Here is a 27,294-nt window from a genome sequence, read left to right on the forward strand (position 1 = left end):
AAACTCATGTGAGAGCCTCTCCAGTCTCAACAGCCTGACCAGTATGTCGAGCGTGGGCAGCTTCAAGGATCAAGAAGCAAAAAAGAAGAAGAAAAAGAGCTGGGTAAGAACGCACGCTGCAAACAGGGCAGTGGTTTACTCTCACAGCCTCTCACAGTTCATTCTCCGTAGTGATAATGACATAGTAGTAAGTGTGACCAGCTTCTCCTCTGTGTCATGTTATTTTCTGTTGTAGGTCCTTGAGGTGAGTGCAGTCATTGTGTCGCTATAAAACCTCTTTCCTCTCATAAAGCATTATGGACCATCTACAATTGAAACACAATCCTCCATAGCCCTCCATCTCTGCTCATTGACTGCCTAAACAACTGATTGGCTGCGTGTTGTGTGAATATGAATATGAATGGGCGGCTGTAATTCAGTTAAAGTGGCAATCAGCAGAAATGACGTTCCATAAAAAGAGCTTCGGTTTAATCATTAAATGTTTTAATTGCCATCGTCAATATATGTATGTCTTTGTTTACACCATGATTTATTGTGTATTTTGTCTTTTATTCATATTTTTTACAACCATAACCCTACTGACCCCAAAGCTGGGTGCTAAATCGGCAAAAACATACACCTAGTATAACCTGACTGCAGAACTATTAAGTTAAATTCATATTTTCATTTACATTTATTTGTTTACTTCAAATAGTTGATATACCACTGTCTTGTCTTTCCTTTAAATATGAAGTCAGTTAGCTTAGCTTAGCATAAAGACTACAAGCAGGGGGAAACAGCTAGCTTGGCTAAGTCAAAAGGTAACAGAATCACCTGACCACACATTTGTTTAATCAGAAATCAAAATGAAAAAATGTAGATGTGATTCTGCTGGACATTTTCTTTGTGCAGGCTAGCTGTTTCTTCCTGCTTCCTGGAAGTATGCTAAGCTAAGCTAATTGCCTTTTGCTTCAGCTACATATTTAATAAATGCAATGCACTCATCTCCTTCAGAGTAAGAAAGTAAATAAGTGTTTCCCAAGATGACAACATTGCTTTAATGTTTACCATGTGTGATTAACAAACATCGATATATTTTTGTACCTCTTAGTAAGTTGCACTAATTAACTGAATATTAGTCAAATGTTGTCCCTGCTTATCTCCACGTGTGTAGCTGAGGAGCTCCTTCAACAAGGCCTTCAGCATTAAGAAAGGCGCCAAAACGTACTCAGACATTGAGGAAATCGCCACTCCCGACTCCTCAGCTCCGAACTCACCAAAGATGCTCCATGAGGGGGGAGAACAAGAGGAAATTGAGCACTTGTCACTCAAAACCTCAATCTCTTCCATCTCGTGTGTGTAAGTACACAAACGTTACTCATAGCTCAATACTGAGTTAGACAGTTCAGCTTCATGTGCGTCTGACCCTGATGAATGCATTGTGTCCCCTTCAGGATCATGGAGACGACAGACGAAGGAGACAATGAGGAAGCGGCGGTGTCAGATCTACGCTCAGAACTCTGGGGGAAAGAGAGAGAACTGACAGACATCCGACTGGAGGCCTTGAGCTCTGCCCATCAACTGGAGCAGCTCCGGGAAGCCATGAACAACATGCAGGTTTGTAAAGGCTCTATGTGCATGTTATATTAAGTGTTTTCCTAAAATGATAGTTTAATTTTTGTGTTTATACAAACTTGAAATTCACGTTTTGGCCTTCTGACGTCCTAGTCAACGGTGGAAAACCTAAAGGCGGAGAATGATCATTTAAAGACTGGCTCTGGTCCCACTTCCTCCACCTCGCAACCTTCAGGCCTGGCCTCTCTCCTGGGGCCCTCGCTGAGGCAGCCGATGAGCATGTCCCTCACCAAGTCCTTCAGCCTCAGTCTGAATGATTGTAAAGATCCAGGTAAGAGACACAAAGTACAACCTACTTCAACCCAACGCACAACTTTTAAGAAGTTGTATTTTTATACTCCTTTCATCACTTTTTCACCTCACTCTTTCAGATGTTTCTCCAGTCGACACATTAAGCGTGTCCTCACTGCGGGATGAGGTGTGTGCACGAGTGCTTGTTTGCATAAGAGATCAAGCAGAGGTAAACTGAATTTTTTTCTTACATTATATACAATATTAACCGCAGCTTTATATCGAACAGCATGGAGGCTTCACTCTTTCCCTCTCTCTGCCTCTGCAGGACAGTAAGCAGCAGCAGAACTTCTACCTGGGCTCAGTGCCGGTCAATGCGAGGACTGACTGGTCCTCTCTCGACTCCCTTATAGTTAAGACCTTCAAGGTAAGTGAATGCTTGTCCTCTCACTGTTTCAACATGAATGGTTCAAGCAGTTGCTGTGATTTAAGAAATCATTCCTTACTTATTTTCTTTGTTTGTTTTTTGTTGCCAGGATTACCTAACTCAAGTGGACCCCACTTCTAGCCTGGGTCTGTCCTGTGATTCGCTGCACATGTACCAGCTGACCCAGGGAGTGCAGAGGTTGATGGGAGGGGACAAACCTCAGGCCTCACCTTATCGTTGTCTCAGCAATGGTTCAGCTCAAATTCTTGTCTCTTTGAAAGGTAAGTGATTGTCTCCGACTGATAGTGGAAACCCTTTCTGCCTTAAATTGTGTTTTACTTTGAATTGATCTCCTACATTCAAAGCAGCGACTGGTGTCGAAAAGTCAGTTTTGATAGTGTGAGAGAGAGAGCTGTTTTTTGCACACATTTCTTCTTTTGGCGTATTGGGTCTTTCCTATACATGTAGTTGAAAGCATGCATGGTTAAGAATGTTTGGACAAACAATAATCAAAAATGGACATTGTGGTCAAAACATACTCTGTTGATTGTAAGAGTTCCTATGAGTGCAACAATAGTTACGTTTTATAAACAGATCCTGCTAACCATTGTGACTAAACAGTGATACGATGGGGGGGAAAGCCTATTTAAAAAATAGTGATACAAACAAGTCTGTCTCGATGTAGGCAATTCAAAAACAGACATTATGGTTTTAATATGAAAGTGCACATCATCTTTAAATAAAGGGCTACAAATATGAAAATGCATGTTTTTTTACAATTTGAAATCCAACTGTTTCTCCTTTCTTGTCCCTTGTGTCTGCCTCTCTCTAGGTCTCAGAGAGAAATGTGTTGACTCACTGGTTTTCGAGACTATGATTCCTAAACCGATGATGTCGCACTACATCAGCTTGCTGCTGAAGCACAGGCGTCTGGTTCTGTCGGGGCCCAGCGGGACAGGGAAGACCTACCTGGCTCAGCGCCTGGCCCACTACCTCCTGCAGCGCAGCCGCACAGACCTGTCTGAGGCCGACCACGAGACCTGCCTCCTCGGGAGCAGCGCTGCCGTCACCTTCAACATGCATCGTCAGTCACAGAAGGTAGCACCTTAATCAGGATTGTTTGATGTTATCTTGCTGTCTTTTTTTCTAAACAAAATGTGGATTTGTGCTCACAGGAAATGTAAATGTATTGTCGTTGCTGTCACAGGAGTTGCAGTTGTATCTGTCAGAGCTTGCCAATCAGATAGACAGAGAGACTGTAGGAGAACTGCCGCTGGTTGTTATTATAGATGACATCAGTGATCCAGCTAGCCTCACTGAGCTTGTCAACGGGGCACTCACCTGCAAGTATCACAAATGGTGAGTAAGATCAGACAGTTACAGAATGTTTTTTAAAGAGGTTGAAATCAAATGTAATGAAACTACATAATTTCCTTTGTTGATGTTTCAGTCCTTACATCATTGGGACAACCAATCAGCCTGCCAAGATGACCTCTAACCACAGTCTGCACCTCAGCTTCAGGTGAGCACAAAGGCAGAACATTTTTTAACCTTATTTTGATACACTTTCAAATACAAAAGGAAGCTACCATATGAAGTAAAACATTAACTTTCTTGCATATGACCACAGGATGGTCATTTTCTCCAACAATGTGGAACCTGCTAACGGCTTCCTGGTGAGATACCTGCACCGTAAAGCTGTGGAAGCGTACCAGGAGAAGGAGCAGGACTCCGCATGCCACCAGGCTCTCCTCCGCGTACTGGACTGGATCCCTCAGCTCTGGTACCACCTCCACACCTTCCTGGAGAAACACAGCACTTCAGACTTCCTCATAGGTGAGAAACAGTGGACACAGGGTCGGTTAAAGGTATCATATGTCATATTTCTGCATTTGATTAAAAAAAAATGCATCATCAATGGCCCAAAAAAACCTATGTGATATATTTTGGTGTTGTGTAGCCTACTTACCAAAATATTTTTTTAAACTACCGACAAATTGAGAAATTCGTACTTTTGACAAAAATAATTATTTGGTAACACATCTCAGCATTGTGGTTTTAAGAATGTGCCAGCATTATACTTTTAATCAAGTTTAATAATGCAACACCCTGCTTTGTTATACCTTTATTTGAGAGAGCCCTAATCTCAGATAACAACCTAAAAAAGAACACATTTAACATGAAATCACTGACCATGAAATGCTGCCTCCCCCAGGTCCCTGTTTCTTCCTGTCATGCCCAGTGTCAGTGTCAGAGTTCAGGCAGTGGTTCATTGACCTGTGGAACCACTCCATCATACCGTACCTGCAGGAGGGATCCAAAGATGGCATCAAGGTGAGCACACATACAGAAACTGTCTCCTCCAAAGTGTAACATTAGTGCTAACAACCAGCTGTTCCTTCCTGTGCCTCTCTACATGTTGTCTTACGATGTATTTCTGTCTCAGGTGCACGGGCATAAGGCAGTATGGGAGGATCCAGTGGAGTGGGTGAGGGGGACTCTCCCTTGGCCCAATGCACAGCAAGACCAGTCCAAGCTCTTTCACCTACCTCCCCCCAGCATCGGTCCAGCCAGTGAGGAGAAGAAGGCCCCCAAAGATACACCTCCACCCAGCACCCTGGAGTCAGACCCACTGGTAATACATTAGGTTTCTGTTGAGAGGGGGGACTAGTTAGAGCAGAGGAGGCATAGGTATGAGGTGTCTGATGTCAGATGTCAGTCAACGAGTCAATAAACAGCAAACTATTTAGGAAAAATGTGTGATGACAGACTGAACTGAGCAGCGCTTAATGAAAAGCAGATCAACTACGGCTTAGCTCATTTGCATTGGCAGTATAATGCCCTGCTAAATTGAAAAATGTAAAAGATTCTAAATGAACTGACCCAGATAGTTATTTGCCACTTATTATCCTTCTATAAATAAATACCAAAAAAATGCTTAATAAATATCCCGCTGAATGTGTTAGCCATTTCTCAAGCAAAAATGTGCTGTTATCATCCCCCAAAATGTGAGGATTTATCACTTTTTGTGGATTTCTATCAGTTTGAATTCATATTGGTTTTGTTGTTTGGACAATAAAACCAGTTTAATCTGTCCCAGACAATTATGATGGGCTGTTCACTATTTTCCGTAAAAAATAACAAGCCAAACAGTTCCCTCAAAATAAAAGAATGTTTTTAATGGTTTCTTATTTGGCATAATGACTCGGATGCATTCAAAGAAATAGTTCTTCTATGCCAAGCTAAATCTCTGTAAAAACAAAACTATTAATGAATCTGTTTCCTCCTGCTATCCAGATGGCCATGCTGCTGAAGCTCCAGGAGTCTGCAAACTACATCGAGTCTCCAGAGCGGGAAGGCTGTCTGGATCCCAGTCTGCAGACGACACTCTGAGGATAACAAGCGACTGTCTGTCAATCTAAAGAACTATGGACGTTATTACGACACATCGGGTGCGATCCCGATGAGACTTTAAAGACTCAATAAGTAACTTAATAGTTTGCTCAGTGAGCAGCTTCAACCATAAATGTAAAGGATCTATAGAGAGAGAGATTATGGACGAAGGGTTTGCTCTGCCCTGCTATCAGAAAGACAATTCAACTGCTTTTATAGGAAGCTGTGATGATCATGAGAGGGGAAGACATCGACTTGTCTTTCCTCTGCCCTCAATTTGTTCCCGATGGGATGTTGTTGACTCTGCAAGTGCATGGTAACCGGAATAGTATGATGCAAAATATGACCTATAATCCCATTAATCAGGACCCATTCTTTTATTTTATTGCTATTTTGCCACAACTTCCACCACAAACTATTGGTGCTTACTGTTACTGGTTTTCTTTGAAGTCTTTACAAAGAAACTCACCTCATAAGTAACTCTGATTTCTTCCAAAAGTAGGATCATCACTCGACCACAGCCAAAAATGCACTTTATTTTCTACTTGTGGTAATTGGATTTTAGGAGGCTGTGTCAGTGACCGTGTGTTAAACAGGAATCATGCCGTTCAGTAGTAAATCCTCTAGGTGGCAGCCTCTACTCCTGCCTCAGTGCTTTCCTGGTGTGCTTTCTGACGTAACAAAGGTGCTTGGTATAATTTAACACATATTCTTTTCAGTTCAGCCATTCTGTCATTCATTCAAAACCGTGAAGCTGTAAGAGTAACATGCATGAGTGAATAATTAATATAAATGATGAATTGGTTTTAGGGTCAGTCTGTAAAGGAAAAAACATCAGTAGCCAATGGTTTTCTACCGTGGCCCTACTCAACAAACTGTATTTTTAACTCACAGAACTGCTCGTTTATCTAATGTACGGCCTACCATTTCTGGCTACGTTTGCGTATACTCTGTATTTAGAGATTGGTTTTGAAACAAAAACTTCTCTTGTGACAGATGAATACAGCTTTGAAAATCTTGATTTTGTAGGATTTTATACTGACTCATCTTCCACTATCATCTGTATACAGCAACTATCACCTGCGTTATCGCTGTTACACTCATTGAGACACTGTTTTTGTTCATTCATCACCAAGGGGAAATGGAGAACATCATTAAAAAAAACTGCCATCAGCTGAAAGGAATCTAAAAGAAATGTCCTCATTCGGTTTCCTCTTTATACTTTTCTAACATTTTTAAGACCTTCCTTTGTATGCATTGTTTGAAGCGTTATTGTAAGAGTAAGGGCTGGGTGAAAGAAAGGTTGAAACTCATTTTTAAGTTGCTTCCTCCTGTTGCTTTCCTTTGTTTGTTTGCACATAATATATGTTAGAGTACTAGATTACAGAGAGTATTTATTGCTCACATCTTGACTGTTCTTGTGATAAAGGAAGAAAGCATAAGAAAATGTTTAAGAGGAGGAAACTGTATGTATTATAGATATTCCCTCTGCCCCTTTCACTCTGAAGTACCTCAGACTGCCATATTATGTCCAGATGTTCCTCTACTCCTCCAAACAGGGTGCTGGTGGAAAGTTGAGACATGATGCCTAGTCTATCTGTGCCTGAAACACTATTTGGCCTCAAGCTGCTTCGGAGCAGCTTTAATCTACCACACAGAGGCCTCGATTTAGAGGAGACATCACCACTTCCTCTCATCTACTCTGATGTCACTTTAATGTCGTCACCTTGATGCCCACATTTTGATGGAAAGTGGGTTATCGATGTTGACCTTTGGCTGGTAGTAACAATGAAAGCTTTTTGTTAAGATGATATCTGTGTTGTCTGCAATAGCTGACAATGTGTATCATGACTGGACTGCTTTTGTGCGATTTGACACCATTTTAAATGGGTGACATCTTTGTGGAGTTGCCTGAGAGTTAGAAGCAGTGTAAGAACAGATATAACCCTGGGGAGGTAATGTTGAGCATGTATCCCTGTTGTTATCCCAAAGTATTGTTTCATTGGACCTACCTACACTTACCCTATCCTGGGAGGGATTTTTATTAACTGGATTGCTTCCTCTTTCCACATTATTTTTAAGAGCAGATTTGTTTTTCTTATGCAAATATTTGTAAATGTTTCTCCTTCTTTTATACATGACATCACATTGTAAACACTGTAAATAGTCAGTGCATCTGCGACAACAATCACTGAAACGTGTACATGTAGATCTAAGAGAAGGCATGGCCCCTGTATGCAGAACACGAGAATCCTGTTGTTTTATTGTCTTCCTTTAGGGGGAAGGAGCACTTGGCTAAAGAGGGGGCCTAACTGTGGTTGTTTGGCATGTCTCTATAAACACATCAAAATCCCATATGTCTAACATTGAGCAATGGACACAATAAATTCATGCCATTCTTCACATCACTACCAGTCTTCGCTGTGTTTATCCACCATGTTATCCACCAGGGGACGCTATAATCCTGTGTGTGATCATTTAATTGGGCTGTATGAACATTGTATAGTGAAACAATGAGCATATGGTCATTTTTATAAGAGCAAAATGTTATTTGACAGTAGTTAAATGTAGCCTACATTTTATTCTGAATAAACTCGAAACGCGTTGATTTTTTTTTAAACAAGCCAGGGTTTGTCCTGACTGCGTAGGTCATGGAATTCCTAACAGAGATGAGAATTTGACTCAAGTAGGGAGGGGGTATACAAGTCAGAGGATGGGTGGAGTTGTCTACATGCCCCCCAACCCTGACGCTATATATATTAGTGATGATCCCCCTAGTCCCTTTAATACAGAGGACTATCCATCAGCACGATGCCAAGCAAACCTGCACCCATGAAGAAGTCCCCGGCTAAGAAGGCGGCCGAAAAGGCACCTGAGCCTGCCCCGGCCCCCGCAGAGGCTCCACCTGTGGACGCTGCCCCGGCTGAAGCTGCTCCGGCAGCCGAGGGAGAGGCAGCAGCCCCCGTCGCAGAGACCCCCGCTGCTGAAGGAGGCGCTCCAGGTACCCTACTGGGACCGTAAACACTATGCTAACTGCGGAAATCCCACCTGACATAGGATGCTTGGTGCTAAACTAACTTTAATTTGACTAATATAAGATATGAAACGCGAGCTCACAGCATACAAGCGTTAATCGACTGTGGGTAATATTATGTATCTACTAGTTACTGAATTACTTGTTTGCAATTTAAAGTTTACGAGCACAGATGATAAAGCTAATACTTGTTTGTGTTAACGAATAAAAAGTCAGATAATATAATACAGTTCAGTATAAAAACAACCGAGCAAGGGAAAGGGACAAACAGAAAGGTAGTAACAAGACAAACGTAAAGATAAATTAATTAACGTAAATATTGGGCTTTCAGAATTTCACATTTAAGTTTATTTTTCTTGTATAGTAGGCTTATGAACCTCTCTGTGAGATATTCAGCAAATATAAGAGTAGTTTGAAAATAAAATTGATGAAAAAACAGAAGTTTTCTGAGTTACAAGAAATAGTCTACAAATATTGAATTCCAAGAATCTGTGTAAACAGCAGTGTTGGGACTAACGCGTTACAAAGTAACTTGCCCAACACTGGTAAACAGCCATCCCAATGGTCAATCACTGGATTTTTTTAAAATGAACTTCTTTAGCCATTTTAGTGGAACTGTTCATCTGGATGAATGCATTGTGCAAACCCATGGTGACTACTTTCCTCAAAACAAATCTCTAGTCCTTTGACTCCTGATGATCATCTCCAGACTGTCACTGCCCACGCAGCAATGTGGTGAGACGGTGAGACTAGTCACAACTCTAGAGACAGGGGGGTGCTGCAGCTCTAATCACTCTTAACCCTAGACTGGTACTTGTTGAAATGTAGCCATCGTTCAAGGGGCATCTTGAATATTCTCAAATGTCTTACATCCCTAAGTAGGCATACAGATGGCTGTCTCTTAATGCTGGTTATCAGTGATTGATGCTTTGTAAATGAGGACAATATTTAACCTGTAGAAAACTGGAATTAAACACTTTCCCAAAACTTTGAAGAGAGAAAAATACCAATGACGACATTAGTGAATTGTCCTCCCAGATCTCTTACCGACCAACATAACATCTAATAAACTTGTGTTATTAATTACCCTTTTCTGGCCATTCATTTCAAGGAACAAGTAGCAGCACAAATTGCATTAGACATACATCAGTGGTGGATGTTGTCGAGTGACTGGTATTGCTGGTTGCTTGCTAACCTTAACATGTAACCCCTAACTTTAGCTGATGCCATAGCCACTGAGGAAGGAGCTGACCCGACGATTCCTACTGAGGGTAATCATACACCACAGGTGGTCCACACACACAAGCTGTAGTGCATGATGTGTGTGATGGTGTCCCACTGTGCACTTCACATGGTGTGTATGTTTCTTATTTACGATCGTTATGTTAACCTGGTATTTCTGTCTGTCAACTTTGTCACTTGTAAGTGTTCCTATTTGAAATGTGTGTCCTTTTAACCTACGCAACCTGCAAGGTTTCTCTAGTCTCTACTAGACGTGGATGTGATGATTTTCTGTTTTTGGTACATAAAACCTTCTGTTCTTGTCATTGAATAGCTTCAGCTTCACTGCTTTGTCCTACTGCTTGTGTCAGTGGAGTGTATCTTGATTTTTTCAGATTGACGTGAGACTGATTGATTTCCTTCATAAGTAATGTCATAATGTAAGGCACTGATTGGCTTTTTAATGGCATTTTAACGCTAGCTACTGAAGAAGGTGCCATTGCTGCTGATGCTCCCGCTGCAGATGCTCCTGCTGCAGATGTTCCTGCTGCAGACGCTACCGCTGCAGATTCTCTTGCTGCAGATTCTCTTGCTGCAGATTCTCCTGCTGCAGATGCTACCACAGATGGTAAACATAAACCACCAAAGAGACAATAACACTACTACTCAACCACAAAATACACTGCTTTATTGAGATCTGTGCTATCCCTCATGCTTTGCACATCTGTGATGCCTAGTGGATTATTAACAAAACTTTTCATTTCCTGATTTATTGTTCTGTCAAAGTCTGCATTTGCAGGTTGAATTCTTACTATATGGGAAATATGCTCTGGATATGTATCTTTATTTCTTGTCTTTGTCTCTAAAACAAAATTCTGCTCATCTGATGTTAGCTGCTCCAGCGGAAGTCGCTGTAGTTGTGGAGCTGCCAGAGGCCCCGACACCCCTGTCGCCTGCAGGTAACACCAACATTTACACAACTACAAAGTTCTTCTTTTTTTTTGTTGCAAAAAGGTCACAAAATTAATTGGTCTCAGCAATTGTGCAAACGATCAACTGATTATTTCTTAGGTTTGTTGGCAAAACAATACATTTGAAGACCTTGTGTTTTAGGAAATTATTAATGGTAAATTGCCCTAAATGATGAATCTCTTAATCAAGACAATAATCTGCAGATTATTGAGAATATAAATGATCAGAAGTTGCAGCCCTATGCATAATCATGCTGTATGTGTGTGTGTGAAGCGTGTGTGAGCATTCTTTTTTATGTTATCCTTTTAATCTTACTGTCCACTTTTATTACATTGTATTGCATTTAGCTGACGCTTTTATCCAAAGCGACTTACAATATGTGCGTTCGACCAACAAAATACAACCTTGAAGAAAACAGAATCATATAAGTACATCAGGTTTCATAGAGCTAAAACATTTCAAGTGCTACTCAACTAGCTTTAGATAAGCCAGCCCTTTATTAGTATATAAGTGCTTAGTTAATAATTCTATCGCTCGAAGTGGAGTCGAAAGAGATGAGTTTTCAGTCTGCGCCGGAAGATGTGTAAGCTTTCTGCTGTCCTGATGTCAATGGGGAGCTCAGTCCACCATCCACTTCAATCTATAATTATTCTCCACTGTTTCAAACCTCTTTCAGTCCCCACCAGTGCTCCTCTTAACGTATCTGTGGAAGATGTGAATGAAACCAACCTCACCATTAAATGGAAGGAGCCACAGACCATCGGAGACTCTGGCCTGGACGGGTACACCATTGAGTACTGCAAGGATGGAAGTAAGTCTTAGTATCTGTGTGTATGTCTGTGAGGCTGCACCTGTCCCCAGAGTGTCAGAGGGCAGATAGACTCATAGCCGTGTCCACACCGTATACGGCAGGCAGCATTTCACCGGCTGTCACAGTATCTCCTCACACCGCTTTTAGAAGCGCTCGTTTGCTCAGATGACAGCATGCCTTCTGAGATTTCCTCACGGATGCCAAAGTGTACTTCTTATGGGCAGGTTGTTTGTAAACTTGTGTCACCAGGCGATAAACCAATTAACATGCCCCATTAAAGGATGTTTTACAGTTTGAGATTGTAGGTAAAAGTAAAAGAATATATGTTGGCATCGAGGTATTATTACATGTATACTTCAACGATCAAACTGAACTGAAAACAAACTTAAACAATAACTGTGTTTCCCTGCAGCAACAGACTGGGTTGTAGCTCAGAAGGAGTTGACCGTCGCTAACAGCCTCTGCATCCATAACCTGACAACGGGTGACCTGCTGCATGTGCGCGTGGTTGCTGTCAACCCCGCCGGCCGCAGTGAACCTGGGACACTCGCTCAGCCAGTGCCCATCCATGAGATTGGTGGTAAGTAGCAACCAATGTTTCACAATTGCACAGCAGACCACTTATAAGTGTCTACTTAAAAGAGTATTCCAAACAGCCCCAACACATATTCTATGTGTGGGGCTCAACATAAGTGTACCTGTGTCAAAAGCACTCAAAATGTCCAAAAACGTTTTTGATCACGCTACTAAATTGGCTCTGAAATTCCTTACTGAATCTCCCTCCCCAATAATTTTTCACATTTTCCCATTCACCGATGTAAACACCATTTTTTAGATCTCTGTCCGGTTACCTCTTTATCACAAGCCCCCTGGCGTTTGTAACTTATGACCCATCCACAAAGTGCTCATGTGGCAGGCGACGAGGTAGAAGTGGTATTAACTGCCAGGGCCTAAGATGGACTGCACAGATGTATGCACATAAATCCCACAGGTGCAGACAAGCCCTATCATTAGCTGTACATCATGTTTGCACTTAACACGCATCTTCAGTCGTATGTTTGACACCACAAATAAGAAGGTCAATTACTCAAAGTTTCGACACGTTTTTTCTTTAAAGAAAATCAGTAGCAACATGTTAACAAGGATCATAGATAATGGTAAAGTTTATATAAATAGCACTTGTGTTTCATAAGAATAAGATCAAATAGAATAACTAAACATGGAACAAATTGAATCAAATAGCAAGAGCAATATGAGGAAATACCAATAAACATTTATATATACATATTTATTCCCCAGTATAAATGTAAACATTGTTTTAGCAGTGCATGTTGGATAGCAGAACCATCAGTTATATTTTGCATGACAGCATTAGCATTAATTGACAGGTTGATGTTTAAATGCAGAACATTTATGTACATATTAGGTACACACAATCAAACTTGACCAAAGAAAATAACTTGATCCAGGCCAGGAGAAAAAGCATTTCATCTTTTATAGTCAGGATATGTTGCACTCTTGCAGAAAGCCTTAAACATGCCAGTGGTTAACTGTCTGCTCTAAAATGGTTCTGCTGCATCTGTCTTCAAGATGATTTAATGGAAGACTGAGTCAGGGAAGGAACACATTTGGCTAATGAGCCATCTGGCAGCCATATTTTTCTTTTACGTCATCCCTGTCAGTGTGACCCGACTGTCACTTTTTCACCAACATTTATAGCGGTAGCTCTAGCTGTCGCGTGGTCTCTTTTATGTCTTGCAATAAAAAAAAGATTCTTAAGTCCTCATTATGCCCTATTAAAAATTCACTTCAAAGTCACTGTAATGAGATGAGAGATATTTGCCAATCTCTCTATACAGGTCTATGTTAAGAAGTGCAGCTAATGGCTTCAAAACCCACATGGAGTCTCCCGTAAAGTCATCTCTCCTTTACTTTCTGTCATTGAGGGTAAAACCTTCCCCGTCAGCCTCGTCTTTCCTCGTTAAAGCTGAAGTTAGTTTTGTTACTGGAGCCATATATTTCCATCAGCGCTAACAGACATAGTAACATTGACGTGCAGCGGACCTGATCTCACACGCTCTAGTTATCCACTTTCAGAAGGGCAGCTTGGTCCCTGAGGGTATTTCCTGGTTGTGGTTCAAACTGCTGAGGACAAACAGGAAACTTAAGTGGAGAAATGCGGTCATGGCATCTGAACTGCTGGTCAACTGAGGGAAGCGACACATGAGCCTAATTAATGGATTCACGGTGGCTTGTTGGGGGGGTTAATTCAGCTGTGTGTCACAGACAGACTGTCCTGAACAGGCCCCCATCTCCATGTACAAGCCTCTTATAAAGACACGCTGTCCTGCATGTGCTGAAAGCCCCCCGCAAAGACACTTTATCCAGAGACAAAGACAGATTACAGATTGTTTGCAGGAGCCCTTGCTGTCCGCTGGATGCTGTAATTCCAGCAACACTTCCGGGCATTGCTGGGAAGTGTGTTGATTAGCAGGGATTACTGTTTGAGCCAAATCTGGAGGCTGACCTGATCCTTGTTGGGAGCAGAGGGTTCCAGGAGCTGGATCTCAGCCCCTGCAGCAATGATATGGTGACAAATGTTGGGACGAGGAAGATGAAACACAGTAGGCAAGAAACCTCGTTAGAAGGGGCCTAGAAAGATGCATAGGCATATGAGGACATTCTTTGTGGATGAGGAGGAAACGGAAGTCAGAGCGGGGTGAGCGAGTTAATGGAGGTCAACCACTTGGTTTTATGTACCCAGTAAGCCCATAGAGCTTTCCAGACATTTGCTGCTTAAGCAGAAACATGCATCTCGACGTCCCTGATACTTAGCACCCTGCCATCCAGAATACTGGAAATATAAATGACTCCAGTCCCAACAACGGTGCCATTGCATCCATTTCATTGTATCCACAGTATAGCTATGGTAACCAGCAGTTACCATATCTGTTGTACTTAAGTGTTTTTTAATGTGACACTCCAATCAGTTTGAAAGTGATGACGTCTTCCTGCTGCTTCTTTGTGCAGGACACAGGGGAACACATGTGGGGGTTTATCTGAGTTTCTTGTCACCTAAGCTATTTTAAGAGCTGCTGGATGCTGGGTCTTCCTCTTTTGCCCCTCTCTGCCCAGATACTGTACTTTTTCCTGTCACACTCCATTTTTTCAGCTAGCACTCAAAATCATCAATAAGACTTGGATATTCATTTATTTTGGATTGGAAATAACCACACAGATGTGGATTCTTGGATGAAGTGTTGTCATTTAGTCTCGAAAATGTTAATAACTAGTGGGAACTTGTCCTTCAGAGTTGAAAGATGTTTAATTTACTATTTATTTGCATACAAGCTTAAACCAGAGAATGTTGACCACTTTAGCTTTCAAATGTACTGACGAATATCGAAAAGCTGAGTATTCATTTACTGTTTATTGATAAACTGATCATTGGAATTCCCCTAAAATGTACCATCAAAACCATTCAAATTGATTGTTATATAAGTTTTTAACCTGTATGAACTCATGAGGTTAATTTGAGCTCTTTTAATCATGTTCTCTTGTCAGCTTCGCCTCGTAGTGTCTGGTCTATTTATGTCTTGTTGACCTGTTTTACATGACCTCACTTTGAAGACACAAAATTGAAGTGGACATATCACATGTTGTACATTGCTTGCTGGTAATGCTAGCTTAGGTGGTTAAGTGGATGATTTATGTATGTAGTTGTCCTAATTATGTCAATATCAAAAGTTAGGCAAAACTGATGATGGGCGATGCAGTGGATAAACATATCTTGTTTTTCAGAACGTCCCAAGGTCCGCATGCCACGCGCTCTCAGAGCCTGCTGTGTCAGGAAGGTTGGAGAGCAGATCAACATGGTCATCCCCTTTCTTGTAAGCAAGCATGTATAAACAACACCTGTATAAACCATCAAAAAAAATGCACAGAAAACTCCACAGATTTTACTTTGCATCTTCTCTTTTTTTCAAACTCCTCAGGGAAAGCCCAAACCTGTGGTGTCCTGGCTTAAAGACGGTAAGCCGTTGGACACAAAGAGGGTCAACATCAGGAACAGTGACAAGGACAGCATCATTTTTATCCGCACGGCAGAGAGGGACGACTCTGGTGTTTACGAGATGTCAGTCAAAGTGGACAGCTTTGAAGACAGATCCGCCATCGTCCTTCAGATTGTGGGTTAGTCGCTCATGCTTATGTTTACACTCAAACACACATGGAGGCACATGTGAGTGCTTTGGACAGGTGTAAATGTGGAATTATTTCAGACCTCCCCGTTGAATCTACTCTGCAGTTCATGCTGCTAGCTTGTTGAAGACCTGTGACTTGCTCCAAGAAATGTTAAGCACATCACACCTCTAACAATGATGTCCTTCAACACGGCTGTAAGCTGCTACTGTTTAAATGTCTGGCCCCACGTTAGAGGCATTAGCGTACAAACATATGGTTTAATTTTGATCTGGGGAGCAAACACCTTTCGTGCTTCGAGGAACACACTGGTTATTATTTAATCTTTTCTAAGTACTTTCGTGTCTCCTCAGAGCGGCCCGGCAATCCTACCAGTGTGAAGCTGGTGGACGCCTGGGGCTTCAACGCAGCACTGGAATGGACCCCCCCCCAGGACAATGGCAACACAGAGATCACGGGATACACCATCCAGAAGTCTGACAGGAAGACCGGGGTATGGCCGATCTGAACATACATTTCACAGGTTGCAGAAATAAATGAGATGTACATTAGACACAAATAGTTTAACAGGAGTCCCACCATAGATACCTAGGACCTAAGTGTTGAGGTAACATGTTGTAAATTCTTTCATTCACTGAATATAGGGCTATTCCATGCATTTTATAGAATTGTTTTGATCTTCCCACTACTGCTGGTGACCGACTTAATCATTAAACACTGCTTGAGTGACAGTAACTTCAAGATGTTATTATAAAGATTATTTGTATTATTAATTATATTAGTCCATCATTTTGTATATGTCTCTTAGGGTACTTCTCTCCCTTTCTTATTAATGTGGTGCCCCAGTCACTGCTGTTTTGTTTTTGCACCAAAAAAAAAAGAAATCTGAAATCAAGGGAAATAATATTCTATCTAAAGATGTCAGGCTAATGATTGGTTAATTGATAGCTTAATGATGATAACCGATCCAATAAGGATGCATTAAAGTTACATGTTTGTTTCCTGCTGTGTTAAAATGGACGCCTGTTTTGTCTCGACCTGCAGGAATGGTTCTCGGTGCTGGAGCACTACCACAGGCTTACTGCCACCGTCTCAGACCTCATCATGGGCAACTCGTACATCTTCAGAGTGTTCGCTGAGAACCAAGTGGGCATCAGTGAGATGAGCGTTGTCACAAAGGGGGTTGCCACAATCCACAAGACAGGTGATCTTCTTCTTCAATCCTTAATTCTTCTTAGGGAAACGTGTCGACATGATGGATCATTTAGTGACAAGGCTGCAGTACAAGTGGGGACTTGAAGGAGCTGCAGTGAGTGTGAGAGAGTCTAGAGGGTGTGTGTTTAAAGTGAAGACTTGAGGAGTGGAAATGACCTTGGCACTGCTTCAATCGTGTGGGTAGGCCTCTTGGCTAGTGTCCAGCAACAACTGAAATAACTTTTAAGAGGCTCTGACAACATTAAGACAGCTGGCGGAGCAAATGTTACTTTTCCTGTGTGTGTCCTCGCTCTCTCACTTTTGATAATTGAGCCACTACTGTTGTCACTTTTCATGTAAACATGAAGCCTTCATGGTGTCGTACATTGTTCGACACCATGACGGCTTGCTAGGTCTGAAAATGTGTGCTGTTATTCCTGCTTTTATATGATTCTCCCTTCCCCCCATATTTATGAATGCATGCCTACCTTCTTCCAAAGTAGGCATTTGGTATTTTCCCTATGAACACATTCAAAAGTATGATAAAGAGACAGGGATGGACATAAAAAACAGTATTGAGAGACTGGCTCGAGCAACGAGGATTTGAAAGATAATTATAATAAGGAGGCGTGTGGCACAGTGGATAGAGCCTTGGTGTTGGGATTAGATGGTCACAGGTTCAAACTCCACTGCAGTCAGCATGTCGTTGTTGCTTATGGAAGCTTGGGGTAGTAACACAAAAACTACAATTTCTTAAAACGTATAACATTTAAATAAAACATTTGAATGGCATGATATCCAAAACATGTTTTTTGAGGAATAGTTGGAATATGAAATGATAAAAAAATATTATTACAAAGATACTTCAAGAAAACCACCTCACCGGGTAAAAAAATACACACTTATGCATCTAAGGGTTAATAGCGATGTAAGAATTGGGAATTTTAAGGAGTTTTGACAGCGTGGGAAAGCGGAATCGATTAGAGCGAGAAAACAGTAGAAATTCGAAAAGAAAAAGTGACCTCTGCCAAAGCACCAGTGTAGCCTCTTGAGGTTAAAACTACTTGCGTGCCACATGGCTGCAGCTGCTGCAGAGTCCAAACTATCCCATGCCAATCATTCTCTTTTTGAACTACTTGCAATTTTTATATCAGGGCATAGTCGCCAGTCATACAGTTGACACAGATGACATACAGTATAATAAAGTCTATTTAAAACATCCCTCCCTGCCCAACCCGGAAACAAGAGGGTTGACCTGCAAAATGTTATAAACAATACATATAAAGCTAGTGCCAATGAGTCATACAATTTTGAAATAAATAAATACAAATTAAACAAAAGGAAATAATACAAAATACCTAAATACAATCAAATCAATCGTATCGTTGGTCCATTTGTTCACAGCTATTGCCTACACGCCTCCCGAGTACCTGGAGCGTGACTACAGTGAGGCCCCGAAGTTCACCACCCCCCTCAGTAACCGCAGTGCCACGGTGGGATACACCACCAAGCTGCTGTGCTCCGTCCGTGGAAGCCCCAGGGTCAGACACTCACACACACACTGCTTGTACACACACCGCATGTTTCCCAGAAGCCCATTGATCCCTCTGCATCATTCCAAGGACTCTTACTGTACCCTTTCCAGGTTGCAGTTCATGTTTCCATCACCTATAGTATATCTTATTAGTGTATCATGTCTTGGATCACAGTGACATTCCTGGTATTCCTGACTGATAACTAATACCAACAGATAGCATTTTAACATAGAGAGGAGGGAGCTGAAGAAACATCTGGAAGAATGTTGTATTGTTGGTATTTCTCTTGTTTTATATTTTGTACGAAGTTGCCTGATACAACATTAGGTATTTTGTTGCCTGATACAACATTAGGTATTTCATATTTACTTTTTCGAAGGTTGTTTGGGGATCCTCGATCATTAAAGCATGAGAAACTTCGCATGAGTTATTCATGTCGCTGCTATAAAGATCCACTGTAGATGTGGGTTAAGGCTTGCACTGGTATGTCTATGTGAAGCTTCAGTATGTCTCTCACTGTCTTGGCGGCTGCCGCTCTGGTTAAACATATCTTTTCAGTTGTCTGCCTGACGCAGACGGCTTAGGTTGCCAGCCGTGGTGCGTCCTCGCTGTCCTTGACTTATCAGCAGGGACAGCAGCGGTTGAACTTTCCTTGCAAATGTATTTGAGACAAATCAAACACAACCTGATCTAGAGTCATGCCACTAAGCTGTGGAATCTGAAATGTAAAGGACTGTGGGTCGAGTCCTAGTTTGACTTGGAGATTATTGCATGTAGCAGCTTGGTTCTGGTACTAAAGCTTTGCATGAGTTGGTTGGTTTGTGAAACTGGACCTGTACAAAAGCCTAGAGGCAGAGACTTCGTTTTTTAAGTAGTTTGTACTTCTTCATCACCACTGACTACACCACTGTCAAATGTTCATTATGGATAAAAGAAGAACAACTTTCTCTGACAACATAGCATACACTGAGGAGTTGATTACTTAGATTGGCTAATTGAGCCATCAACACTACTGTAAGTGGACATCTAATATATACTGTAGGTGTCAAATATCTCCTCTTAGTGTCTGTTCTTGTGAACTAGCTGCTAACTGAGTTGTGGCAGCTGTGTAAAAACACACTGATCATATTTAGGGGCCCATTAGAAGAGAGGCACCCAATACCTCTTTAATACAAGAGAGAAACATATACACATGTTTGAACCTCTACATTGAAATCCTGTGACAAGTTAATCCCTCATGTTACCACTCACAAACATGTATCTGTTGTTCCCCTCATGTCACTAAGCCATCTAGTTATACATAATTACAACAATTTGAATACATATACACATACATACACAATTTGAACATACGTAATTCAGTCAAACTTTTTCTCTTTCCAAATCTGTCCCTACCACTTGTTTCAATTCCCTAGATAAGTAATTGTACATGGCCTGATAACCATCAGCTTTAATACTGTTAAACGAGGTGCTTTTAAGCCTACTATGTAAATGAAATGAAATGATTTCATATTTCCGGCACTTGTGTTATAACGTGTGAGTTTATGAGCTCTGGCTGAAAGTGAGAGCCCATAAGGGCGGCAGAGGCAGGTCCAGCAGAAAGGCATTTATAGTGATAAGTGGCCTTGCTGTGTCTGATAAAGAGCTGCCTGTCACATTCAAACATGTGAAGCTGTTGAAGATAATGGAGAGAGGACAGATAAACAGGGAGGACAAAGAAGAGACAATGATAAGAGGCGTGTTGTTCTGTAATTGCTAAGTAGAGATGTATCACAGAAGCTAATATTCCTGCCATCCATCCAGACTGCAGCGCTGTTATCAGTAGGAATGACTATCCCTTTACCCACACACAAGGATGCCCAAAGATAGAAATATGATGGCACAGGAAAGAGATAAAGGAAGATGTAATAGTAGGAGAGAGGAAGGGATGGATTGGCTTGTCTTTACCTCTATTTTTCGTATTGGTTCCAAAGCAAAGTAACCCATGCAGCTGGTATTTTTATTAGGAATCATCTTCTGGGGACCTTTACTATTTGTGCCAAAGTTATATTTCGGTCTGATGGACAGACGGCAGACACAACTGACCTATATTACGATCCACAGAGAAGCGCCGCTAGCTGGGATAAAAATGCATTACATCAAAATCCTCTCCATAAACCATCATGCCTTTGCACGCTGACGCCTGATTCCATGTGTTGATGCATTGATGCATGTATCCAAACTATGATCTCATTTCATCATATATGTTGGAGTTAACTGTTGACCTCATGTAGAACATGCAGCTCTGCCAAGATAAACAGCAGTAGCAGCATTACCATGTGTTTGAGGTATTGGTTTGCAACAACATCAGAAACATCAGCTTCTCCCCGCTGCCAAAAGCTCAAATATGTAGTACATGGTGTGATGCCATGGAGGAAAACCGTTCAATCCTTTTCATCACCGTCCACCTTATCCACCAGAGAGGGCAATGGAGATGGAGAAATCATTAGAGACGACCCTAATTTTCCCTTAACAGTGTTTGCCCAGCGTAGTTTAATCAAAACTAAGTTATACTTAAAGGTCCCCTTTTATACTTTTTTTTATCAATATATTATAGGTCTCAGATATATACAAACATGTCTCTGAAGTGTTTGGCTCGAAATTCCAAACCGATCATTGCAGCATCCCATAATCCCCTCTGTTTCAGCCCTGTTTCAAAAGTGCTGATTCTCTGTCTGTTACTTCAGATGAAAATAAGGAGCCACTCCCCACGCCCCTCTGAAAGATATCTGGTTAAAAAGAACACAATGGTGCTCTAGGAGGAGATTCAGGTGATAAGGTGGGGGTGGGGGGTTACCTTGGTTTGTTATTGGCTAATGGTTACACAACCCCAAAAAACATTATGACATCACAAAGTGGCCAAAATCTGATCAGCTCATTTTCAGACAGGTTTTTATATAAATGGATCAGGACGAAAACTGAGCAAATCTTTTTTCCTGAAACTTTCAGAATCTCTTTACACAGAGGGGACTCATGTTTATGTATAAAAGACATGAAAAAGTGGATTTTGCACAATAGGTGATTTTTAATAAAATATAAGTTCAACAGCTTTAAAATGACAATCTACATCCTGGTACTGACTTGAATAAGTTAAAACTTGCCTATTCATTTTAAAGACGTAAATTCAATTTAATATTACACTTTGGATTTGAAAAATCAGCTAAAAGTTATTACTCCATCAGAGAATAATGTACTTAGTCAGAGACTGTTTGACCTTCTTTACCATCTAAATGTATATGTGAGTTAACAAATATTCTTTAAATAGAGGAAAAGGTGTCGTCAGCAGCAACGAAGAACTAAATTTGTTTTGCACATCGTTGAGTAAGGAATGATAGAAACCCTTCTGAATGCATCGGCTGACCTGAAATCTAATAGGCAGAGTCACCTTGCATGAGGCCGGACCGTGAGGAAATCCATGCAAGGACTGTCACTGAAGCCCAGAGAGGCACATACTTGAGGACACTTGTATCACTCCAATATTACTACCAAAAACTCCCACTCAGCACAGACTGTCCGAGCTGGCTGGAAGACATGTTGACAACAGACTGAAAGACCTGTTTACTCCATGTTAAAGTATGACAAAGCAGTTCTGATAAACAGGTCTGAAAACTGTACAATGGCATCAATAGCCAAGATAAAGAATAAACAAAACAAAATCCTACATGCATTTATTTCAGCTTAATACTGTATACTGTAGTTGATAAATGTCTCCCCTCGTCTTCTCAGCCTCAGATTGAGTGGTTGAAAAATCAGATGATCATCGGTAACGACCCCAAGTATCGTAAGTTCACTAACGAGGGAATCTGCTGCCTGGAGATCCGTAAGCCTGGCAACTTTGATGGCGGCATATACACCTGCAGAGCCATCAACCCCCAGGGAGAGGCCCTCGTCTCCTGCAAGCTGGAGGTCAAACGTACGTATCTACACACACATGAAGGACACTGTTTTAAGTGTATACAGGCCAAATCTATTCAGCTTTCTCTTTAAAGGAATGATTCAACATATAAGGAAATACACTCGTTTAATTCCCTGCCAACACTTAGTAAAAGATACCACTGCGATGTGCGCTAATTTTAAATCTGAAACCAGCAGCTGTTTAGCTTTGCTTTAGGACAATTGGTGTCAAGAGTTCACTAAGTGACAAAATGTCAGACAGTCTCTAAAATGTGTCTCATTTGGAGAATTTATTATTGGTACTAGTTGATGATTCCAGCTTCCGCACATCCAGATTATAACTGCAATAACAACCAAAACTTAATTCAATTAAAAAACATTAATAAACTGTATACTCCTGTCCCTACAGAAATTATTCAGGCAGAGTCTGGCAAGTAGAAGGGGAAATAAACCAAAACCTCCAGAGGTAAGCAACAAAGAGAAATATCCACTCCTGTGCAAGAGTGTGACAATATTTGCCATATGTCACTAGTTGAAGCACATTCAATAATTATATATCTTTCTCAAATGTTCTTTAATAATTAATTACACATATAATTGTAATCATGTTACTATTGCTAGTGCTCATTTCTGTTTTCACGCATGTATGACTTTTCTGATTTGCATTGTCTTAAATTCATAGCTTATAATCAAAACTACTTGCGATTCATTTGTCCTTCCCTCCTGCCCTCTGTATTTCTACTGTGTGTGAGCCCTCTTGTCCTCCCTCCTCTCCACCTTCCTTCTCTGTAAATCTTGTTCTGGATGTTGTGACACCTACTTTTGGATGTGGTAATGTGGCAGAGATTATTATCAGTGATAGAGAAATTCCAAATTTGCTGTTTTTACAGCGTTAACATTTCTATTTATACAGTCACTCATAGACAGCCACATTTGGGTTTTGGTATTGGCCCTTTGATTTAAGCTGTTGAAATGCTCCTGTGGTGTAGCCTTTCACTGAGGCTTTGCTCACAGTGTCATTTCAACTGCTGACAAGGGAAGCCTTATTAAAGTGTGAAAAACACATGAAGTGATGGGAAAGGATGGCAAGAGGTAAAAAGACAAAGAGAAGGAACAAGGGAGGAGGTATTTGAGCAGGAAAGTGATGAGACAGATAACATGTAGGTAAAGGAAGCCTGGGACAGTTGAAGGTTGTTAAAGAGTGAAGGATAATGGTTTTACCTTAGTGTAAAGGACATACCACAGGTTCTTTTTACGGCTCTGTGAAACACTATCTCTTTCCATGCCTGTTGTACATTGAAAACATGTCAGCAAGAAGCCAATTAAATTATATAATATGTTTTAGATATCTCATATCGTTCCTCTGTCTTCCCCTCTTCTCTGTGTGTCTCCTCTCCACCTAGCGACCAACATTTAAGTATAAATCGGTCCTGACTACAATGGAAGTCGACCCTCACCACAATAAATGCATATAAGTTCAAAGCAGGCAATAACTCCTTTATTTCATGTCCTCTTTAAGCTGCTTTAGTGTGATTAGTCCTTGACGATAGCGTCCACGTAATGTAGTCATTATTTTAATTTCTACCTTGCTTTCTTTATATTTGTTCTTTCTAAATAACTTTATTTACAAATTGCGAGCTGTATATTTTCATACAAACCCAAACCTGTCCATAATAAATAAGTGACGAGGCCTTTAAAGAACCTTTTGGAGAAGGATGCGGTGTTAGGCAATGTGTTTTTTTCTTTAAGTAGGTATGAGTTTAAACTATCACCTTTATAAGTGATGTTTGGTTTAAATGTCATTGAATATTAGAATCAGTTTGAATATGTTGATAGATAAGGCTGGTAATATTCTGTCAGATTTGGAGGGTTAATTATTTCCCTGCAGCTTGATGGAATGACTTACAGAAAACTACATTTTTCTGTACAAAAACCCAAAATGGCATATAGTATACGAGGGAATAAGATGTATCATGCTTTACGTCACAGACAATATTGTTGGCTCAATTAATTCTTTATTTGTTTTTTGGTCTTTTTGTGGGATCTGGAGACGATTAGAAAAATATAAATATCACCAGACTCAAACTTGAGTTCCTGTAAACACACACTATAGCTGAAAGTGTACATCCAGATTGTGTGTATATTTAGTTGACAGTTTCAGAGCGAAAAAACTATGTATAAATAACATATAGCATTAAGAGGAAGCATGTATGTAATTTTGGGAATTAACCCTAAATATAGGGTCTCAACTCCTTCTCTCGACATCAGCAAATAAACCGATGAAGTTGCTATGCTACATGCCAACTACATGACCTTCAGTACGCTCAGGGACACTTGTTCTCACACTATACAGTACCTCTAATGGGGTCACATGCCTGCCTGACCACCCCCCAACGCTCCTCAAGTGACCAGATCTTAATGCATGGTTGATGTGGATGGATGCATTCACACCTGTATTTACAGCTGTCCACTTCTGATCACGTAACCGAAGACGCACTTTGTGTCAGTGTAAACTGCGGCGTATACATGACAAGATCACGTTTGTGAGTGTCAGTCCCATTAAGCACAGCCGTACATGGGGGGGGCCCCTCAAGGGGAAAATGAGAGGTAACGCAGCGTTCACCCTCGGGTGGGGGTGAGGGGTGATGTCAGCCAGCACTCCGCAGCTTCTAAAAGTTACTCCAGATGATTTGGTACTCAGCCAAACTCCTCACATTACTGCAAGTCAACAGCAAGTGTGGATTGATGTGAGAAGAAGGGAGAAAGGGCTAAGAGGGCAGAAACCAAGCCAGATAATCTTCAATGGAAAATATACATTGGATCTTTCTGTCTCTCTTTCTCACACACACACACACACACACACACACACACACACACACACACACACACACACACACACACACACACACACACACACACACACACACACACTCACACACTCACACATACACTCACACACACACCCATTCCTGTCTGAAGTGATTTTTACACCCCATTTAACTCTCTTCTCGCTTTAATTATTTTTCCCCCAGTGTGTTTATTTCTGTGTGTGTGTGTGTGTGTGTGTGTGTGTGTGTGTGTGTGTGTGTGTGTGCGTGTGTGTGTGTGTGTGTGTGTGTGTGTGTGTGTGGTGTGTGTGTGGTGTGTGTGTGTGTGTGTGTGTGTGTGTGTGTGTGTGTGTGTGTGTGTGTGTGTGTGTGTGTGTGTGTGTGTGTGTGTGTGTGTGTGTGTGTGTGTGTGTGTGTGTGTGTGTGTGTGTGTGTGTGTGTGTGTGTGTGTGTGTGTGTGTGTGTGTGTGTGTGTGTGTGTGTGTGTGTGTGTATCCCTCTAACCCTTTCTGTGTGTTTCTCTTATCTTGTTCAGATTGTTTGAGGATGTGATAGAGAGCCGTGGCTGCCTCTGCAGCAGTGTGTACATACTGAAGAAAGGGACAGAACAACATACCAACATCTACATATCTATTTCCACCCCCACCCATCCCGACTCACCCACTCCTCCCAGTATTTGGGGAAGACCCACATTGCACAACCCATCCCAGTTTGCCAATTGTTGTATGTTATTTAAGTTAGTGACATGTGTTTAAGGCTATATTTAAAACCTTTTGTTCTGCCTGTGTCCATCTGCTGTTTGTTACAGTATTTATATTATATTTACTACTCAATAAAACAGTGAATCCTTAGACATACTACTGCAATGACTGTATGGATGTTTAATACAAAAATAAAATTGTATTTTACTACATGTGTGCATTTCTACCAACATTTCACACAGTGCTACACTTACTTTTAGGATGGATAAAATGTTGCTAAGCATTGGATTTTGGGCTTTCAAGGGGTGTCAAGGTGCCATTTTGATTGTGTGGAAAAATCCGGTGTCTGTGAGTGGAATGATAAGTGTTTTCTTTCTTCTCAAATCATTGCCACATTAGAAAAACTGCAACATCTGTGCCATTACACTAAAGGAATAATAGAGGGAGTCCAAATATGCTTGATATCTCTCAATCTCTGTACATTTTAGCCAAACCAAATTGATAAGCATGCCTTATTGCCACCAGTGTTATGTGGTGTTTTTTGTGCAATATGGGTAAACTGACCCTTTAAATGAATACTCTATGGTTTCACTCACCATTTTTTGCTGCCGGTGTCTTTACACGCGACAGATTTGTTCAAAACTCGTGTCTGTAGCAGTTTTGTGTTTCATGTTTGAGCTGAAAATGAAGGTTTCAGTTATATAGTAACATTTTCAGATCAGGTATGGGTTTATATACTCCTATTAATAGTGTGCTTGACTCAACATATGTGTAACCATGTGTCAGAGAACTACAGAGGTGGTTTTTACTTCTCCCATTAGAATAACTTGCAAACTAAATATGTTATTGCATATTATGATAATGCTACTGCTTTTTATTGGTTTGTAAAAAAGTGTGCAGGACAGCTGATTTATTCAAAACTACTATGACATCAGGGTAAGAAACTTTATATTCAGCATTTTTCAATTAGTTCTGCCAGAGATCCCGTATACACAGTCAGTGTCTGATGATCATTTTCTGTGTTATACTGACACCTTATGGTGATTCAAAAACAAAGCAGGAACAGTGAGGTGTTTAATCTTGACACGCATCTCAGCCTAACAGGAAGTTATACTTTACCACAAAGCGCATTGAAACTTCAGCACTTACTTTTATGCTGAATCATAAACACATTTAAGTGACTTTAAATTTTAAATTACA

General features: G+C 41.0%; 2 protein-coding genes across 9 annotated transcripts in view; both read left to right on the top strand.

The window, feature by feature from the left end:
* nav1a (neuron navigator 1a) overlaps window positions 1-8,073 on the top strand; it is a 93,711-nt gene extending 85,638 nt beyond the window's left edge. For 6 of the 7 annotated variants that reach the window (XM_079674072.1, XM_079674073.1, XM_079674068.1 and 3 more), the window contains 14 exons: window positions 1-103; window positions 1,154-1,338; window positions 1,434-1,596; window positions 1,708-1,885; window positions 1,986-2,074; window positions 2,174-2,272; window positions 2,382-2,553; window positions 3,105-3,370; window positions 3,480-3,631; window positions 3,723-3,794; window positions 3,903-4,108; window positions 4,488-4,606; window positions 4,719-4,907; window positions 5,570-8,073. The exon at window positions 1-103 is cut by the window's left edge and continues 19 nt beyond it. In XM_079674072.1, coding sequence (XP_079530198.1) covers window positions 1-103; window positions 1,154-1,338; window positions 1,434-1,596; window positions 1,708-1,885; window positions 1,986-2,074; window positions 2,174-2,272; window positions 2,382-2,553; window positions 3,105-3,370; window positions 3,480-3,631; window positions 3,723-3,794; window positions 3,903-4,108; window positions 4,488-4,606; window positions 4,719-4,907; window positions 5,570-5,665 — 2,089 coding nt within the window. In that variant the 3' untranslated portion in view covers window positions 5,666-8,073. The remainder of the gene's footprint in view (window positions 104-1,153; window positions 1,339-1,433; window positions 1,597-1,707; window positions 1,886-1,985; window positions 2,075-2,173; window positions 2,273-2,381; window positions 2,554-3,104; window positions 3,371-3,479; window positions 3,632-3,722; window positions 3,795-3,902; window positions 4,109-4,487; window positions 4,607-4,718; window positions 4,908-5,569) is intronic. The other variant, XM_079674070.1, reaches the window with a different exon arrangement.
* A 370-nt stretch (window positions 8,074-8,443) lies between these two features.
* mybpha (myosin binding protein Ha) lies at window positions 8,444-26,679 on the top strand. Of its 2 annotated transcripts, XM_079677219.1 has the most exons (13): window positions 8,444-8,666; window positions 9,920-9,970; window positions 10,814-10,879; window positions 11,569-11,703; window positions 12,116-12,283; window positions 15,505-15,593; window positions 15,699-15,894; window positions 16,257-16,396; window positions 16,948-17,107; window positions 18,502-18,638; window positions 22,398-22,584; window positions 22,975-23,031; window positions 23,969-26,679. In XM_079677219.1, the coding sequence occupies exons 1-12, from the start codon at window positions 8,477-8,479 to the stop codon at window positions 23,001-23,003; spliced, it is 1,548 nt and encodes a 515-aa protein (XP_079533345.1). In that variant the 5' UTR covers window positions 8,444-8,476; the 3' UTR covers window positions 23,004-23,031; window positions 23,969-26,679. The 2 variants fall into 2 exon arrangements, with proteins under 2 accessions (XP_079533345.1, XP_079533346.1); XM_079677220.1 differs by lacking the exon at window positions 9,920-9,970 and having other exon boundaries at window positions 8,445-8,666.
* The last annotated feature ends 615 nt before the right edge of the window (window positions 26,680-27,294 follow it).

This window comes from Notothenia rossii (genome assembly GCF_949606895.1).
Source record: "Notothenia rossii genome assembly, chromosome: 4".
Taxonomy (NCBI): domain Eukaryota; kingdom Metazoa; phylum Chordata; class Actinopteri; order Perciformes; family Nototheniidae; genus Notothenia; species Notothenia rossii.